The sequence below is a fragment of the Drosophila simulans genome, chromosome 3L, assembly GCF_016746395.2.
Source record: "Drosophila simulans strain w501 chromosome 3L, Prin_Dsim_3.1, whole genome shotgun sequence".
Classification (NCBI taxonomy): domain Eukaryota; kingdom Metazoa; phylum Arthropoda; class Insecta; order Diptera; family Drosophilidae; genus Drosophila; species Drosophila simulans.
The window spans coordinates 12,599,122-12,619,154 of record NC_052522.2 but is presented as its reverse complement, the minus strand read 5'-3'; the positions used below and the strand labels follow the sequence as shown (position 1 = coordinate 12,619,154).

The following is a 20,033-nucleotide window of genomic DNA, read 5'->3' as shown; positions in this document are numbered from 1 at the left end:
CAGCAGGTGAGCCTGCTTTTAGGCGCTCTGCGAGCCTGTTCCCAGCGTGGAGCGTGCCAAATGTTTGGTTGTGTTCCAAGTCCCGCCACAAGCTGCGCGTTAACGCCCCCTGCCACCAGCGGGGGGTTAATGCTGGCGGGCACAAGGACAAGGTTAAGGGTGCTCGCCCAGCGCGTTTGCAAAACGATAACGGGGTTGCGTTAGAACAAGCTGACTGTGGCAAACTTTTAAAGTGCGTACAGTGAAAAAAATAAGATGGGCTTAAGCCATTTTCATATGTTTTATATGCGGGTTATTAAAAATGTCGCTAGTACTATAATGATCGCATTAAAAACATTTTCAATCATTAATTATTTAATTTAATATTTTAATATTTTGGTATTTTATGCAAATATGTAAAGAAGAAAATAAGGATATTTTAAACATTGTCTTTATGTTCTTTATTGCTTGAACATTCTTTTTATAACTTTTTATAATATACTTCATGTACTTATATATTTGTTAGGCTTTTTTAAGATTTTAATGTCTGCGCATAACCTTTCCTGAGTATCTGGATGTATTTTTATAAATACCCAAGTGCCTAAAAAAATTAAAAAATGCGGAATGCATTTCACGTGCATATGTAAACATTTTAACGTCTGAGAGGTCGCAATAAAAATTCCTGAAATTTAAAAATAATTTCACGTGCTTGTTTAAAGAGCATTTGTATGCAGCAAATTTCCATAAGTTCTCAGCAAGAAATTGATTCTGGCCCTTAACCATTTCCATATGAGAAGTGTATTCTAATTATCTGACCCATTTATGGCTTTGGAGCAGTGTCATGTTTGTTTATTAAAACGACCCAAAGAGTGAAAATGCTTATTTTCACCCACCTAAAGAGGCAATCCATTATGCTCAATGGCAGCCGCATTTTCCGGCCACAAAACAAACGTGATCCATTGAACGTACCCCAGCTAGGCAAACAGTACTCCCCGCCTGGCCAAATGGAATTGGAAATGATAATGGAAATTCTACAATTTGAACAAGCATCGAGTGTGCACAAAGATATATCTATAGATCCACGTACCCCCCGATTCTGTAGGTGGAAGGAGAGCGAATGCATTTGTTCGGCTGGCTTTGTATCTGTATAATCTATCTGTGCATACGGAAGTTCAGTAAAGATAAAGACACGTGGCAAACTATATAGTTTAAGTGCATTTTAATCTCCTTTTACCATGGCTTTCTGTTATAATAAACAAATGGATTTTCTTTTATTTACCTGTATATTTCTACGCTAAAAAGAAAGCGAATATTAATAATACAACAATTTAGATTGTTAATTAAAATTTTAAATCTTTTATAACAATAATTAAATTTAGATTAAAAAAGACGCCAAGGGGATATATAAAACCTAGTTAATATACATGATATGTTATTTAAGAATATTAAAAGATATTCTACAAAATTATTCAAAGTCCTTGAGGTTATTGATATTAAAATTATTTTTAAAAATTTTCAATAAGTTAAATACGTTAAACAAGTTTGCCTGAAATGGATAGGTACCTTTCATATAAAATTTCTCAATCAGAGCAAATTACGGAATAGTCCTTCGACAATTCGAAGTCAATTGGAGATGCATAAATCAGCATTGCCTTGATTTAATGCAGAGGCAGATGCAAAATGCGAAAACCCAGGAGAAGGAGATGCACCCCATAAGCTGGACTGTGCATCGAAAGTTGCATCCACATATGCACATGCACACGTACAGCGACATCCATGCCGCGTCGTTGAATGCAATTTCAAGCAGAACGATCCGAAATAAAAATCCAAAAATCTGAGCAACGTAGGCGCCTGCAATTCCAGTTTGGATTTTGCCGCCAAGAGTCAATAGCCTCCTATGGATATAGTCTTCACCCCAGTGTATGGTCGCTGGAGAGCGGTACCAGACCAGTTTCCCGAGGCGGCCCAAGACCAAAGCGAGAGAGAGCCAGCAAGAGAATCCGGGGAACTGGGAGAGCGGCAAGTCCACATAGCAGAGCCCGGCGGAGGCCTTTTTAGTGTTTGGCGCGCCATTTGCTAGCCAACATTCGTTGCGTGCGGTTAAAGATACAAAGATACTCCCGGCGCACAAATAAGATACTCGCGAGTGCCACTGTGGAAACATCGATGAGCCAACCGATACATATCCGAAAATATCCATATATCTTAAACGAAACTCGCGTCATATCGCCCAGTTCACTGGCTAATTAGAAGGGCAAAGAAGGGCCAAAATATTACATTTTTTGGCCAGCAACATGTTTGATTGTTGATGCGCATGCGCCCTAAAGTATTCCATGCTACGTGGGTGGCCGACGTGTTAAAGGACAAAAAACGCAAGCCAAAGGACATTTCTCAGACGTTGACGCATTGCTTAACATTATCACATCGCCAAAGCTAAAGTGCAGTACCAAGTGAGAAAACGCGGGCAGAAATAAACGGATAATCGCCGAAGAATATTGAAATACATATCTCCCATCGTAACTGTGCAATCCTACCGAAGTTTACATAATCCCTTCGATATGTCCACCGCATCGTCGAGCAACTCCAGTGGCGAGGAGGCCAACAAAAAGTCCGGTTCCAACAACGAGGAGAGCTCCCACCTGCTGGAATCCGCCGAAAATGGAGCCAAGTACGGCTCCAGACAGCCGGTCAAAATCGTCAAAGCCAGCGATAATGGACGCACCAACTCCACCCCACATGTACGCAAAGATTCGCATGTTTTCATAGATACGAGCACTGAGAAAAATTAGACGTATATAAGTTTGAAATTTTGCAAATTATGATTAGTTTAACTTATGTTTAAAAAGACAAACTATTTCCACGCTGAGAGCCTAAAGATTTGATCATTAATTATGCCTTGTGCTCTATATTTGTGCTATTTTTTCTCAGTGCTTGCTTAACTTTAGTTAATAAACGCTGTCCAGCTGGCTAGCCAAGTTATAATGCATCTTTTGATGTTGACCTTGGCTGAGAGACCACGGCGAAAGTCCAATTAACGCAGTGTGAAAAACGCGACAGGAAATAAAGTTGCTTAAGCAGCAAATATACAGATGCCCTCAATATAAAATAATCAAGTTGTGATGCCTTTCCAAAGTAAGGGCATTCAAAATCTGCGTTGTAGCTCCAAATATTTGCTCAAAATAGGCAAACAATCTTTGTTGTTGGAGAAGTAAATGCGGTGCTGAAAGCAGAAAGATGTTGCCGCTAAAAGATACGAGATATAAATAGTTTACCAGGCAATTATCAGGCTGAAATGAGTATTTTTCCAATTCCAAAAGCTATCTCTATCAAGCGAGCACAAACAAAGAAAATAGAGTATAATTTGCCTTTTCTGAAACCGCAAGAGTTCACATACCTTAATACATATAAGCATTTCCGCTTAACATACATGTATTTTAAGCGATAAACAATGAAAACACAATCATGTTTTTCAGTGGACTTTATCTTAAATCCAGTACGTTTTGCTACATACTGGTAGCTAAGCGTTCATTGATGGATCGCACCGCTTATCAAACTAATGAGTTCCGTTCCAAAAACAATGTGGAAACTTTCTATTTTTATTTGGTTTTATGTTGAACAAGGTCACAATAGGCAAAAAAAATGATATGAAAAATCATTAACTATAGAAAAGTCATTTTGCCTTGCAAAGAATAATTTGATAAGTGAGCACTTCAAAAATAGGGGCGTATCCCCGATTCCCCGAAGGTAGAAACTACAAATAACAATGGTCATAATACGAATTTGTTTTGGAATAACCAAAACCTTACATATATGAATTTATTCAATTGAAACTCGTTCCACTGAATTCCCAAAATGAGTCAACAATTTTGTGGGTGTTTATTTTAGTACAAAGAACACACGCATTAAATAAATGTGCCACCCCTTTGGAAACTCAAAAAAAAAAGTTCTTATATAGACACTGGAATGATTTTATGACTATCATTTGAATACGTTTTAAAATGCGACCCACAAAATTATAAAAAACTCGACCAGTTCGATAACAAAGTGTGGCACATTATTCGAATATCAATGAGTTGCCCTAAATGGTTCGCTAGGATGGTTATAAAGCCATCACCGTTTTCACTTTCATTGTCATCGTAATAACCACCAAATTAAGCCATTATAAAACAACTTTGAATATTTTTGGGTATAATATTAAGAGTGCCATTATAAGCTCAAGGCCTAGGGATTTGAGAAATTATTCAAAAAAGATGGGTGCACATTTATTGAGGTATTTTGAAAATCAAATAATCTTAATAATTAAAAAAAAGTTCTCTAAAAATGCGGTAGGAATTTTCGAACTATTTTTATGCAAATTTTATGAGCAATAGCCCGGGATTATTGTGCATATATTAACCTAGACCACTCAATAATTATGGAGTATTTAAGCGGAATTGGCTTATGCTCTACAGTTAACCAGTTTAGTGGAATGCCACAAGGCATATTAAATTACCATTCTTACTTATGACGCGCACTGTTGCGCCTGCCACTGACATTGAAACGAACTTGGACCTCCGCCCATCTAGCCAGTATCATCAACGGGCTTGCTGGGGGGATTTAGCACTCGAAAGTGGGGGACTTGGGTGTCTAGAGCTGCCTTTAACTGGCAGTAATACTAAATTTAGATACAGAACGACAGGAAGGCAATGGATTGACCACATTAGCCGCAGACGGAACTCAAACGAACCAAGGCACAGAATCGTGGACAGATATCGATTTCAGACGCGAGATTTGAACGCTTCGCTTACTCGCGACTGGCAATCTGGAGGTGTGTCACCCAGTCGACCAGAGCAAAGTGACAGTTAATATGTGGGCGTATACATATATGTACGTCTGTGCTGTTGCCACATGGCCTTCTCCTTTTTCCAGCTGCAAATCTCGGCCTGCATTTTCACGGAAGTGATTTGTTCTCTGCTCCTTCGTTTCGCGTGGGTCGCCAGATTGGCAATGGAACTTTGAGTGGGATTCGCCAGTGGGCGGCGACACATGGGATGTGGCAAGTTATAGGCGACGAAGAAATAGCCATAAATTACCCATATGCGCCGGGCGAAATGGCTTTTATGATAGTCTCTTAGACATGCAATATGCAATAAGCGAAAATATTATGATAATGAGCAGTATTGTATCTAAGATCTGTAAAGAAATCCATTAAAAAATCTCTAAAGAAATCCATTTAAAAATTTTTAAAGAAATCCATTTAAAAATCTCTAAAGAAATCCATTTAAAAAAAAATGCATTTCACCTCGATTTAGTTCAACAATTATTACTATTTTTCAAATGGAATTCACGCTATGCTACAGAACAACAAACTATATTGTGTAGATGTTGCCAATGTAAAAACAAGCTTTGAATTTGTTGAAAACAATTCGAACAGGCCCCCTTTTTTCACACAAAAATGTACAAATCACGTACAACACGTGCCAAAAGCAAAGTAAGAGGATATATAAGATAAATTTAGGTTACTTCGATATTCAGAATTTACTTGAAACAACTATATAATATTTGTGTTTCTATAAATTAGTGAAAATATGTTTATATGTTTAGAATACCGTGTCATAGGTCAAGTTTACTTAAAATAGAATCTATTCAATCTTGAAACACGCCTCTTTTAAGCACATAAAATAAAGCACAACCGCATATCGTAGACCCTGACTCTGTTTTGTTTATAAACATGAAAATATCTTAAAAAAGCTTTTGATAAATAAAAGCTGTGCTGAATGCCGGTCTGCAATATTCTTAAACACGTTTATAAATGGAATTTGGGCAACTTACTGATTAGGCACGCGATAACCTAAGCCATATGTACATATGTATATATATATAGGCCGATTCCACGGTAATTTATGGCCAATGAACGGAAGTCAATGAGTATGGTTAATAATGTGGTCAAACACTACATATATGAGTAGTTAATTGGTGCTGCTTGAGTGATCTCAACACCTTGAAAGGGGATTAAAATAAAAGGGGAATGTATATTTTTCTAAGAAATATCTATAGGTAGAATGGATTTGAAGTGAGTGGCTTATACCAATGGGTTATTTTGGCATGATGTTTATCATTAATGCGGCTTAAATCATTACGTGTAACTATGGTAAACGTATGTAGATTATAACTCTATAATTAGGTAATTTCCATTTACTTAATCTCCGCCTTATCTTTGAAACTCTATCAGCTTCTGCTTAAAAGTACAAGTACAAGAAGTTTCATTGATCAAGTGCCGGACTTAAGAACATTCAAGTGGAAACACATGGACATAATAATAGTACTTTGCGTCTCAACTTTATAAGTTCCCATGCGGCATCCCTAACTTCAAATATTCCCACCGATTCCTCGGGTGTCTTATGGGATTTTCCTGTCCATATAAGCTTGGTGACCCGGACCACTCGGCGTATGAATGATATTCAGTGGCGAGTGCTCGCGAACTTGCCTTAATTTGGGGGCTACTTCTGTTTATGTGACTGGTATAATGAAATAATGAAGCACTTGAGTCCAATCGGAATGGGAAGAGCATAGCCATGGCCCCTAGTTATTTTTCGTATATTTATTTTTTTGGGGCCGGGAGAGTGCAATAAATACTATCGGACCTCCAATAAATGTCCTAATCACTGAGCGGGGGTTCTGACCTTATCAAGAACAATGGCATGATAATACTTGCAGGTAGCTAATAGCTGGCCCCCAGTCTAAGTCAGTTGGTCAGAGCAGAAAGATCTAATTAAAAGTGAAAAGTAATGTATTATTTTTAATAAGGATATGTGTATATTTACTTTAATTTGCATAGTTTATATCTTGAACGAAATATGTTGATCAAGGACATTGATCCTGTTGCTCATTAATCTTAAATACTTCTTATAGAAGTATTAATAGAATAAACAATACTACTAATTACAGCCAGTATTTATAATTTACTTATCAACTCCATCAACCATTGCAGGATCAGGAGAATCTACTGGGCAACATGGTGCACACATCGACTTCGAATAACTCCAAGAAGTGGCCACAATATGTGGCCGCATTGGCCGCAGCTGGTGGCGCTTTCGCCGCCGGTACCGTCCTGGGTTGGACATCGCCGGCCGAAACGGAGATCGTGGACCGCGGCGAAGGATACGACTTCACTGTCGACAAGGATCAGTTTTCGTGGGTGGGATCGGCCATGACCCTGGGTGCCGCCTGTGTGTGCATTCCCATTGGCTTCCTGATCAACATGATTGGCCGAAAGTGGACCATGCTGTTTCTGGTGCTGCCCTTCATCCTCGGTTGGGCCTTGCTCATCTGGGCGGTCAATGTGGGTATGCTGTATACCTCGCGTTTCATCCTCGGTATCGCCGGTGGAGCTTTCTGTGTGACGGCTCCCATGTACACGGGTGAGATTGCCCAAAAGGAGATTCGCGGAACGCTGGGCAGCTACTTCCAGCTGATGATAACCATTGGTATCCTGTTCGTCTATGCCGTCGGAGCTGGTGTGAACATATTCTGGTTGAGCATCATTTGCGGCATTCTGCCCCTCATCTTTGGCGCCGTCTTCTTCTTCATGCCGGAATCGCCCACCTATTTGGTAAGTTTTTTAGATTTTCAGTTTCAGCAAAGAAATTTTAAAGCCCTTCATTTCTATTAATATAACTTATGAATATTATTTCCAAAGAAACACCCTGTAAATTAATATCTCAAATGGCGCACTATAAAAATAATCCATTGGTCAGATATAATCTGCGAGTCAATCAAGATTAAGTCGTGGGCAAACCCACCTTGTATATCTAAAAGATACGAAACCACCACGAGTTTGCCATCAAAACCAGAAAACCGTTTTCAAGTATAATTCAACGTGTTTAATTTCCAAATCCCCATTGACAGGTTTCCAAAGATCGGTCGGAGAACGCCATCAAGTCCATTCAATGGCTGCGTGGCAAGGAATACGATTACGAGCCAGAGCTGGCGGAGCTGCGTGAAACCGACCGGGAAACCAAGGCCAACAAGGTCAACGTGTGGGCTGCTCTGAACCGTCCCGTCACCCGGAAGGCTTTGGCCATCAGCATGGGTCTTATGTTCTTCCAGCAGGTCTGCGGAATCAACGCTGTTATTTTCTACGCTTCGAGGATCTTTTTGGTGAGTTGTGAATAGGATTGTTCTATATATCCAAATATTAATCAATAATAAACCCATTGCCTCCATTTCAGGAAGCCAACACTGGCATCGAGGCTGAGTGGGCATCGATCCTGATCGGTATCATGCAGGTGGTGGCCACCTTCGTCTCCACCCTGGTTGTGGACAAGCTGGGCCGTCGCATCCTTCTGTTGGCCTCAGGAATTTCCATGGCCGTTTCCACCACCGCCATCGGAGTGTACTTCTACCTCCAGAAACAGGACCCGGCACAAGTGGTGAGTCTGGGCTGGCTCCCAGTGGCCAGTCTGTGCCTGTTCATCATCATGTTCTCGATCGGCTATGGACCGGTGCCATGGCTGATGATGGGAGAGCTCTTCGCCACCGATATCAAAGGATTCGCTGGATCGCTGGCCGGAACATCTAACTGGCTTTTGGCCTTCGTGGTGACCAAGACGTTTGTGAACTTGAACGATGGCCTGGGAATTGGCGGAACCTTCTGGCTATTCGCTGGTCTGACTGTTCTGGGTGTGATATTCGTTTTCTTCGCGGTTCCGGAAACCAAGGGCAAGAGTCTTAACGAGATTCAGCAGGAGCTGGCTGGCAACCGGTCGACTCCACAAGCTATTCCCGCGGAAAAGTAAAGGAGCAATGTCCACCTGAGGAGCCCGAAAGGCAAATCGCAATTCGCAAACCGGAAGGCGAAAGTCGGACCGGAAATCACTGTTAACTTGCTGTTAATATACGTTCGATTTAAGTTCGCGTTTAGTGCAAGTCTTTTGGCGTTTTCGATGGATGAATTTGTTTATAGAATTTAATATCCGCATAGATTTTCGGTTAAGCATAGCAAGATTCAGATGGAGATGAAGAAAATTGCAGGAAACTATAACTAAGAGCGAAGACTGAAGGTCAACTGCAGAAAAGCCGCGATAATATTTTTTTGCAGCCATAGAAAAGACAACAGCAATTTAAGAAAAAACATATATACCTATATATATATCCATATAATGTATGTATGCTTATTTAGTGTTATTCATTCAACCAACGAAATCTGTTTTACAAAATTTTAAGGCATACTTGCATTTGTTCGGATTTTTAAGCTGTTTTGCAAGCATTTGTTCGATAATTCTTAATCTAATTGTACTATATTGTATGTCTATGTATATGAACTTTATGTATGTGTAGCTGTTTGGGTCTAAATTTCAAGAAGCATTCAGTCGATTCACTTAGCATAGCTCGATTAAGTTGTAAGACACGCCATTTGCCAATATATTTATTTACGCCAAGTTAGCGAGAGGAAGATGTTTATATTTTATTTAATAAAACCAAAATATACACATTATTTTTTAATAATTTTCCAACCGATATTTGAATTTAATTTTATGATCGCTGAAAGCTACACAGAAATCCCGTCTATCATTGTTATACTTGCATATAGTATTTATGGAAAAATTTAAACTACCGATGAAAATAAAAATATATCAATATATTTAATATGTTGTAACCGATTGTGTTATTTATTGGGATAATTTTTCAAAGATGACAAGCGTTGCTCCCTACAAGTTTATAAACTTTTACCATCAATTAAATAAAAAATGTCAATATTCTAAGTTGCAATCTTTGCTTGCAAAGCAGGTAAATATATTTGCTATAAACTACAGTAACTCCATATAAAATATATAATATATATATTTTTACAACAGCTATAAATAAATTACAGTTAAACAATTTCTGCATATTATTTTAATTGTCCCTAGACGAGCGTTAAAACTAATTAGCTTATATGGTAAAACAATAAGTTATAATCTCAGATGGTGCTTGTTCAGAAGATTTTCAGTTACCAATGTGTTTCCAAAAAATCCTTTAGAAGAATTTATCTCGATCGAAGTTGAGGATTCGCAACATGCCATGTTCTGCACCCATGGCCACCCAAGTGTGGGTGGGTGAATTCCAATTGCAACGAACGCAATTGAATCTGGTCAATGCCAGGGAGTGTATGTTTTGCGGTCTACGTTTGGCGCTCAGATATGTGGACTTGCGTTTGTGCGGCTCAGGGACCAGCGGATTGATTTGCAATCCATAGTCCCGTAGGAACTCATCGGGACCGATGGGATCTGTTGCGTTGGGAGCAGATGAGCCTAAGTGGTGCAACTCGGTGGTGGATACCGCACGTGAGTTGACCGTTGACTTCAGCAGAGCAGGGCCACAGTTAAGATTTCTTACATCCAGGAACACCAAGTCGCCATTGTCGGTTACGAACACCATGTGATTTTGCTGGCAATTCGTGTGCATTTCCCGTGTCGTTGTTAGGGTTCCATCAAGGGTCCTGTGCTCGAATTGTATACCCGAGGGACTAACTGCTATGGTACGAAAAAAGTCTGCAAAGCAAAGAAATGTTATCATTACTCGGCATGATCGTCAGTTGTTTAACTGAAACTTACGTGAACTACTGACCACTAGGGCCTCACAAATAGGTGACCAGGTTAAATTAGCCATATAAAGACTAGAAATGGTGTCTTGTGTTAGTATATATGGGTTCGACCAATTCGCAATATCATAGATTTTAAACTGACGTATGGAAGTGCCAACTGCAAGCCAGCGTGGACCATTATTGTCATAATGAAGATCCATATCTGAGAAGAAAATTCTAAAGTAAGTAAAATACTTAAAAGGAAATATATACCTTTACCCATGAAACTTACATTGAACATTCCGCTCACCTATGTAAAGGAAATTAACAGGCACAAAATGAGTCTGATTATTTCTGGTAAAGCAATTCAAATTGTCCTTTTCGCCAATGTCCCACAAGGCAAAGTGACCGCTGCTGTAGCCTGTAGCTAGAAAACTGTGTCCAGAAGACTGTGCAAGAATTTAATATATTATTTCAGCATTAAGAAGTGAAATTTAACCAACTTACCAGCGACCAACAAATTTTAGTGCACTGATTCTGTACAGGATTGTTAATATCCAATGTAAGCGTTATCAATGAATCTAGTTGAATGACCACCTTTTCGTCGGCATTTTCATCATTTTCATCATTCGCCAGCTCCAATGGCAGTGCATAAATGTGAACACTACTCGACGAATTCGCCACAGCCAATACGCCTAATCGATTGGATGACTTATCATAGCCACCACTGGGCAAAAATGAAAAGCTATGAATCGGTCCATTGGGTACATGAACTCCGTAATGAAGTTCTGGTCGCAGGGTCCAAGATTTGCCCGCATTCTTGGCAGTACACTTCAGTAACATCAATAGACCATCTTCATCCTTTAATTTTTTATGTCTTGCAAAGGTTTTCATCTTTGACCGCACGGAACATAGCAGGTATTGACTCGCAGCTTTCGGTGGTAGAGGAACCCATTCAAGTTTCTTAATTGAGCTGCCCAGATAGCCTACATATTCACCTGAGAAAAAACATACTTTAATATACCCTGAATTCGATTTGTTTTCTTTCTGTTTTATTTACCTTCTTTGTTAAAGCCCTCAAACGGTGCCAACTGTTTCCAATCGTCTTCGTTTTTAACTTTACCATAAGAATAGCGCATAGATGGTGTATTCTTGGGAGGTAGCAAGCCATCAGCGTTCTTTTCAGGGATCTTCGAATAGCTGGGCACCAGTTGGGGGAATAAAACACCAGCTTCATAATTGCGTTGCACGCTGAAAAGTACAAATAATGATAAATAAAACCAGATTTGTCAATTCTTGGTTGGCTTACAATTCATTCCATTTATGGGTGGCCCTAGCCTCCAAGTGGTGATAACGTGAAAGTACTGTAATGTAGGAATTACGTTAGATATAAATATTGTTATTGATTCGAAATTACTCACAGGGCTTCTGCTGACACTCTCCCACATTTACTGGTCGGTTACAAATTCGTTTCCTGTCAATGTCTCCTCGTCGGTTTCCCTTCGAGTGCTTGGATGTGGAGAAATCATCACCAAGGCTGCCCTCACCTTCGCTGCTTATGGAGTCCTCATTGGAATCCACTCCTTCCGAATCATATTCCTCAGAAGACTCCTTGTCCTTGGTCAAATCATAGTCGGATGAATCGCCATCGAAGTCGTTCTTTGCGGAAGCTCCCTCTCCTGACTTTTGTGTTGTCAGGGCTTCTCCAATTTTCTTTAATTTGGTTTCAGCTCTGAAGTTAATAAATTATATTAAGATCCAAACATAAATAGATTATTTATAACTTACTTAATAGTAGACTTCCTCTTGGCCCGACCAGCATTGCTAAAAACGGTTTCTTTAACATCTTCATCCGCATCTTCCGGATCTTCAGTGATCTGGGGCGCTATGCGCTTTGGACAAGTCCGTATATGGACCGGAAGTGAGAGTTTGGTATAGGAGCGCTGGCAAAATTCGCACTGGAAGCGCTGCTTGTTGCCACATCCCTCCAAATGGAGCATCATTCCCAAGTACGAGCCCAATTGCTGATTACAAAGGCGACAAGTTAGTTTTCCTCCGTTTTTCTGAAGATAGTTCTTCATCATTGTCATTATGCCAGAACGCGTGATATTCTATGAAGAAAGTTCAAGTTTAGATAGCTATTGCAGTTTATATAAGTTAACATACCTTGGGTGTTTCTCCCACCAGCCAACCAACTCCATAATGCTCTCCTATATGGCGCTGCCAATTGTTCTTATCACTCCGCGCCAGACACAATCCACAATGCAGAGGACCCTGTCCTTTTCCATCATCGGTTAAGACTTCGTCGTTGTCCAACTGATCCCGCTTTCTTATGAGCAGAAGACGAAGATTAAAGTCAACTACTCTTTCGGTTTCCGAACTTTCCTCAGTCTTCAACTTTTTGGCTAATCCAGGTTCTAAATCAGAAGGAGCAGCGCGCTTTCTTCCCCTTTTTGAGGGAACCTTTGGTTCTTCACATATTGGCGGGATCATCTCACTTGCATTCAAAGGCCCAGATTTACTTGATTTTGGTGTTGTGGTGTCAGCTGGTACGCTACTGATGTTACTCCTTCTGCCTTTCTTAGGAACCGATTCTTGAACCGCACTTTCATCGGAAGCGTCAACTGATGATATCGGCGTGTCTCGTGGGACTGATCCTCTTCGAGTTGCCGACTTTCGTTTGATGTGGACCACCACAGAATCTCCTTCAACTGGCTCAGGATCTTCAGACGCTGTGGCTGGAGTATTTGTAGGTGCTATTGATCGCGATTGTCGTTTTCCTCTTGAATTTTTAGATGTAGTCGGGTCTATTTGTTCTTTTGGGGCTTGAACACTTTCATCTCTATTCTGTGCTGGTAATTTCTCGGGTTTGGGCTGAGTTACTGGTGGAACTATTACTTTGGAAGTTCCACTTTGAGATTGCCGTTTTTTCCTACTTTTTGGCGAATCTTTAGCTTGATTGGAATCCTTACACACTTCTTGTTCTTTACATGAATCCTTTACAGGATACAGTTGTACGTCTCCACTTGGTTTCTCTGAGGAATCAGGTTTCGCGTCACCTAAATCTTGAGTAGCAGTCGATATGCTAGGTTTGACCACTTTTTCCGATTTAGAATCTGCGGGAGCTTTGGGTTCAGATTTAGCTTTACTATAACGAGATTGCCTTTGTCTAGTTGGTCTTATCGAACTTTCAGCTTTACTTGATGCATCTAAACCTTTAATTACTTGACTTTCTATACTATCAATATGTTTTATAGTTGGTGAACCTTTTATTTGTGGAGATTTATTTCGAGTATGCCGCTTATTTTTGGCATCATTTGGCTTCGTCTCATCCTCTTCCATCCTTTGTGTCCAATTTTCTGATGATGATAGAGGGTTTATTACTGATTCAGGCTGAATAGCAGGCACTTCATTTTTGAGTGATTTTCGAGTTCCTTTTGATTTTACGGATACCTCCGGAACGTCAACGGGCTGTTGGTCCTCTGGCTTATCTGATGAATTTATAGCATCCACTATCGTTGGAGATAAATCGTCTTTTGAAGATTTCACACCGTGCTCTGGTGCTTTAGGATCTTCAATTTCTTTCTTAGAATCTTTAGAACGAGACTTTCGTTTTGCTCTAGTAGCAGACTTTTCCGCGGTGATATTATCGATCGGATTTCGTGTTGAATCTGTGTCTTCTGTAGTATCAACTGTCGTCAATCGTTTACCATCTTCCAAATCTTTTTCTGTGGCTTTTTCTTCTTTCTTCGTGCAACTTATGTTTTCAGGAGGTACTTCAGGGTCATCCAATTTTTTCTTATGACTCCCAGACTTTCTTTTTCCTCTAGATCTTAAAGATGAGACTGGATTCTCAGGCGATACTTCTTCAAGGTTTTTCTTTAATTTTGAATTTTTATGATTTGTCAAAGCTTCGGGTGATATTAGATGTGCATTTTGCTTATCAGACGCATTACCCTCTTCCAAGAGTCGCATATCAGTATTTTCTGAGGAGCCTGGTGTTTTTAAAGGACTACCAGTCGATCGCTTTTCATTGATCTTGCTAGTAGTTGAACTATCTTCAAAAGGTTCATCTGTAGCCATTGAAATTGATTTGGTTGACTTTCTCCTGCTCTTTTGGGATTTTCTGTCAAAAGTTATGGATTCATTTTCCTTTATCACAGGTTCAGGCTGTTTTTCATCTGTAACACACTCACTTTCGCTATGATGAGACGATGTTGCATCCACATGTGTTTTGGGTGGATCATCAATTCTCAAACAGTCTACAGTTGCTTCAATAGCGGATTTCGAAGGGGAAAGTACTTCATCGGCAGAAGGCTTCTCATTTTCATTAACGAGCTTTGCCCATGCAGTTCCATCCTCCTTTGAACATTCTTCACTCATTCTGCCATCATCTATCGACATGTTATCTCCAAAGTCCATTGGACTAGAAGGACCTGCATCGCTGCTATCGGAATCATCAGAAAATGCTCCCACAACCTTGTGACGGTCAAAAGTAAACTTAGAATCTGCCGCAGAGCTCTTCACTGGTTGCTGTATCTCTATAGACGGCTGCTCCTCCTCGGTCTCATCGTAATCTGGGGTAGCGTCATCGCTGATGTCCGTTTCATTGATCTTCATTTGTTTCACTCGCTGGCTTCGCACTGGAGTCTTAGAGCGTTTCCCTTCGTTGTCATCGAAGCCCAGAAATATGGAGCCATCATCATCACTTGTGCTGGAAGTTGGAACCCGATTTCCCGCATTCGCGCTAACTGGATGAAGAAACTCAAAATGCGCGGGCTTTTCCGTTGAATTTTTCTGGCCAACTTTTGTGGATCTCTTGCTGAGAACGGGACGTGTCTTAACAAGCTTTTTGCGGGGTAGCGCTTTAGATCCTTCTTCTGATTTAGAAGTTGGTGATAGCTTTTTGGTTTGTGGTACCACCTTTTCGGCTGTCAGGTGGCCAATTAAATTCTGTATTCCTTTGGCATTAACTGAGCTATCTGCACTGGTATTTAACTCCTTCGAGTCCTTACGAAATGGTAACTGGGGCTCGCCCTGTTGGGCAGGTTGATTTTGCGAGAGGACATCAATTAGGGAGACAGTACTGCTTGACAATGCGGGTTGTGGATCCTCGAAGGTGTCCTGACTACTGGTCTTGTGTGTAGATTTATTCTTAGGCATTTTGGGCGGGTGGTACAACTGGGTTAGGTCTCGTTCTGAGGATGATTTCGACTGAATTTTATCTTCTTTCTGGTAACTTATTTCAATCTCAACATCTTTGTCCTCATGGGCTTGGCTTTTCGCTGAATCTTCATCTTGAACTGGGCTGATTTCTTCTTCACACTGCTTCTCATCTGCTGGCACCTTTGGATTGTTTTTAACACTAGATAAATTATGATTTATTTGGTCTGAGCTTATGCTAGCTGAATTGTCATTTACCTCGATTCCAGCGACTCCATATCGATCCTCCATCAGGCTGTGATCGATAGCCATCGCTTGCTCGTCCTCCTCTTCAAAATCTAACTTGGCTTTCTTCACTTCAATTGGCTTTGGGATGCTTGGTCTTTTGGTGCGTTGCACTAGATTAATTTTAGCTTTTTTGGATCTGATAGGTGCCCTTTTCACAGGAGGATTGACCTCCTTTAAGGGATCTGACGCTGTCTTGACGTCTTCCAAAGGCACTTGTGATTTTTCGTCACATTTTTCTGGCAAAGTTGTGATAACAGTTGTTTCATCTTTGGCTTCTTGAATTGGGGTCTCGGCTACCGAAGATTTCACATTTTGCAATTCGATTGCAGTGGTATCTACTGGGTTTGAATCGTTAATGTGTATATTAGTGTCCTCCAGCTCTGAGTCTCCCACTCCTAAGTCCACCAATGGTGTATTCATTGATGTTACACTGCTTTGCATTTTAACTGCGTTCGGACTAATCCTCAGTACATTTGTACTGTCGCTGCTTATATCCAAGGTAGCATGCAATATGTTCATATCGTCCATTTTAACAATCTTTCCGATTGGGAGCTCCTCCTCCTCGGGTTGCGGAACCGACGCGCTAGCAAACGAGCATCCTCCAAATCCAAAGAGAGCATTCAATCTTTGCTCTTCCGGTGAAAGATCCATAAAGCTGCTTTCATCCAACGGATTTTCAGCGGTCAGTTGAGCTATGAAATCTACAGCGGATTGGATTTTATGCTCTGGTGATGTGGCGGCAGAACTCGATTGTTCTTTACTCACTGCTGATATGTCCGCTTGAGAATGCATATCACCTATTTCTGTGTTTGGCTCCCTATTCAATTCGGATGTTGAAGGAACAGAGGGAACCAAGTCGGTGTTCATATCTTTAGGTATGTTTTCTGGTTCAGGCATATCAACAGGGTTCGATTCTGTGCTTAGATTACCTCTTTCCGAAGTTAAAGGAATATATACAGGAGTACTTGATCCAAGAGCATTCACCTCTGGATAATTGATCGGATCATTAAAGGACTTGAGAGGGCTTGACTCTGTAGTCGGCTCAGGAGTTGAGGGAATATATACAGGAAAATCAAGGGGGTTTGCAACTGCCTTGACTCCTTCCGTTTCTGAATTGGAAACGAATTCAGGCTCCTTGGAATTAGAAGTATTCTGATTTGGTTCAGACGAATAACGATTTCCAGGTGTTGTAGGCACTGATGTAGGAAAGTCTATTGCCTTGTCCTCAGTAGACTCATTCGATTCAATAGTTTGTTTTGTTGATTCTACAGGTAATGGATTCAAACGAATACTTGAGCCAGCTGAAAAGTCTGTTGTTTTATTTGGCTTTGGATTATATAAAGGAGCGATATTTCCTTTCAGAGTTGGTGATGAAAAGGGCGACGTTCGTTTTGGTTGAAGTATTGTGCTAACAGTGAAAGGAGTATCAATTGTGGAAATAACTTCCTTTGAATTAAGTGTTTTCATAGCTTGAGGTTGTTTCACCTGATCCGCCTGATTACGAATCTCTTTGGCCATCTCGGCCAGTTTTTCCCGTGAAACCTTAAACTTATTGGCGTTCATAATAACCTTGCCCTTGATCACTTTAGATTGGATATTTGGTGTTGCAGCGCTATCCGGAGAATTAGTAGCTTCCACCGAAGCATTGGGTAGCCGAAGCCCACTCAAATCGATCTTCTCGTTGGGTGCTAACACCTTATGCTCCAGCACAATTAGCGGCGGTGTTGGGCTTCTATGAAGTTGTGCGGGAACCGCAGGAGCTGCTCGAGCTATAGGAACCTCTGAAGGTGGATGAGGTTGGCTAAAAGCATTCGGAGTTTGCTTCACTGGAATCCTCTGTGGACTTGGCGAAACTTGATGCCCATGCGGGTTCACTAACGGACTGTTACTCGATACGCACATGGCTCGATGTTTAGGCAGCTGATTTACCAAATTGAGCAAAAGTGGCGGCTGCTTTTGCCGGACAGTCAAGTCCGCCTTGGCAATGGGCACGGAAGAGGCTGCCGAAGCTGGGGAAATCCCGCCACTGCGAGCAGCTGTATCGTGGCCAACAGGTGGTGACATCTTGGGTGCTGCTTTGGAAGTTGTGGGCTTCTGCTGAGGCTGCGTATTCGTGACCAAGCTCTTGTTTAGTATTCTGTTCTTTAACAGTGCCTTCACTTGCTTGGAACGGTCACCATCCGTTGGATTTGGGGTCGGCTGGATGGGCACTATCTTCTCGATGTGTTCCGAGATCATAAAACGCTTTACTAAAGGCTGAGTTGCTGTAAATTATAAAAATTAAAAATAATTAATAAAGGAAACTATAAGCAGATGTACTTAGAAGCAGAGTTAAAGGAGCTGCGTTTTAAAGCGAAATAAACCATCTTATTCATAAAAGATGCAACTCATGGTTAAAGCAAACATTAAATAAAACCAGATAAGGCATATATTAGCAAAAACAATCGCACACACAAACGGCAGTTTGACCACAATGGGATTTGAACCCGGGCCAAAAAGGGAATTATGTTGCCTCGCATCGACGCTTCGTCCCTAACCTCATTTTGAGCGCGCACTTGACGGTTGAACCACCGAAAGAGTACGAAATGTGGTGGCACGAGTGGGTCTTGAATCTAGTTTGCCCGACGAGTATTCAAAAAAAAAATATATACCCTTTCAAGGGTATTATATTTATGAATCAAGCTCATTAGCCCTATTGAAGTATTCTAGTATTAGCAGTATATTTCATCACTTTTCAAAGAAAAGTACCAAATAAAGTATGTAAATGTCCCGATTTTTTTTTTAAACTTACTTATTAAAAGAATATTAAAATGTAAATAAAATATCCTTGTAAAACATGCGATTCTCTTGGTTTATTTAAATACCGATCGTTTTAAATAATTAAATACCAAATTATGTCATTGTTAATTCAATATTAATTTTATTGGCAGTATGTTTTGGAAATAATAATGTCCTGTTTGGCAAATGAACTATTTTTAGATACATTTACAGCCCATCCTAAAATATCTAACCTATAGACCGGAATTTTTAACAAAAATCGATTTTTTAAAACGAAAAAAATGATTTAAGGTCCTTAGTTGCCATTTAAAATACGTAAAAACAATAAAAATAAAATATTTCGAGATACACGAAGAAAGTGAAACGCACTCGTTGTGAGACGAACTCAGAACAATTAAAGCAAAAACTAACTCTTTGACAATCTGTCGGCGTCTCAATCAGTTGCGCCATCGTTTTGGTTTATGGATCTGTGCCCGAAACTCGTAGAAGCATTTAGACGACTTTTGTATCCGTACCACTTGGTACAAAACCCCCAGCTTTGTAACGGTTTTTTGGGCGATGCACAGCTTAAAGCAAATATATATATATATATGTACAAGTATGCATTACCAGGCTGACGCAATTGTTGTTGTGGTGACTGTAATTTGCTCTCTAGCGCAGCTGGCGTCGACTGCGCTGCGGTAGAGGTGGAAAGACTGGTGGACGACGGGGCGTCCACCCTCTTGGCATCCAGCTTCTGCTTCCTAAGCACCTCGGCCAGCTGCCTGTCGAGTCCAGCCTCCTTGAGCTTGTTAAAATCCAGCTGAATCTTCTTAATTATCCGCTTGGGCGGAGCTGCAGCACTTTTGGTGGCATGTGGAGGAGGGGCGCTGGTGGGATTACCGGGCTTCGATTGATTGGAAGTTGTGGTCATTGGCGCCGGTGGACCCATGATGACCTGTTTGCTGGAGTTGTCCATTTCGTGGTTACTTTAAAAATCGCATAAGACACTGGCACTGCTATTCCATGAAAATGACGACAGAAATCGAAATTCTTAAACACTCGTTGCTTCGATTTTTCTCAAATCCGACGTAATCCACGCGGTGACATTTAAATAAAACTCGCTTTTCGAGGGTTAGTACTTGTCACCAACACTAGTTTACTTTACTTTAGATCGCTGTCTAGACATTTTTCACTTTTAAAATTCTAAAAAAGATCAAGCATGTGCAGCTCGAATAAATAGTATGACCGCTTTGAAAAAGTGAAATATTCTCACAGCTTCGGAACGAAAATATACCAAAAT

General features: G+C 40.6%; 2 protein-coding genes across 5 annotated transcripts in view; one reads left to right on the top strand and one right to left on the bottom strand.

Moving 5' to 3' along the window:
- Nucleotides 1-9,616, top strand: part of LOC6737877 (facilitated trehalose transporter Tret1) — an 18,452-nt gene extending 8,836 nt beyond the window's left edge. The window contains exons 1-4 of one of the 2 annotated variants that reach the window (XM_002084669.4): nt 2,035-2,717; nt 6,950-7,570; nt 7,867-8,118; nt 8,190-9,616. In XM_002084669.4, the coding sequence (XP_002084705.2) occupies nt 2,538-2,717; nt 6,950-7,570; nt 7,867-8,118; nt 8,190-8,756 (1,620 nt within the window). In that variant the 5' untranslated portion in view covers nt 2,035-2,537 and the 3' untranslated portion in view covers nt 8,757-9,616. Of the gene's footprint in view, nt 1-2,034; nt 2,718-6,949; nt 7,571-7,866; nt 8,119-8,189 lie in introns of those variants that run through there. The other variant, XM_016169659.3, reaches the window with a different exon arrangement.
- On the bottom strand, nt 9,276-20,033 carry LOC6737876 (titin). Of its 3 annotated transcripts, XM_016171403.3 has the most exons (11): nt 19,361-20,033; nt 15,944-18,237; nt 12,689-15,868; nt 12,311-12,633; nt 11,944-12,254; nt 11,832-11,886; nt 11,583-11,773; nt 11,030-11,520; nt 10,815-10,971; nt 10,554-10,745; nt 9,276-10,490 (listed from the first exon to the last, which is right to left on the bottom strand). In XM_016171403.3, exons 1-11 carry the CDS (start codon nt 19,707-19,709, stop codon nt 9,976-9,978), a joined length of 8,058 nt encoding a protein of 2,685 aa, XP_016031653.1. In that variant the 5' UTR covers nt 19,710-20,033; the 3' UTR covers nt 9,276-9,975. The 3 variants fall into 3 exon arrangements, with proteins under 3 accessions (XP_016031653.1, XP_016031652.1, XP_016031651.1); XM_016171402.3 differs by having other exon boundaries at nt 12,689-18,237; XM_016171401.3 differs by lacking the exon at nt 19,361-20,033 and having other exon boundaries at nt 12,689-15,887; nt 15,944-16,105.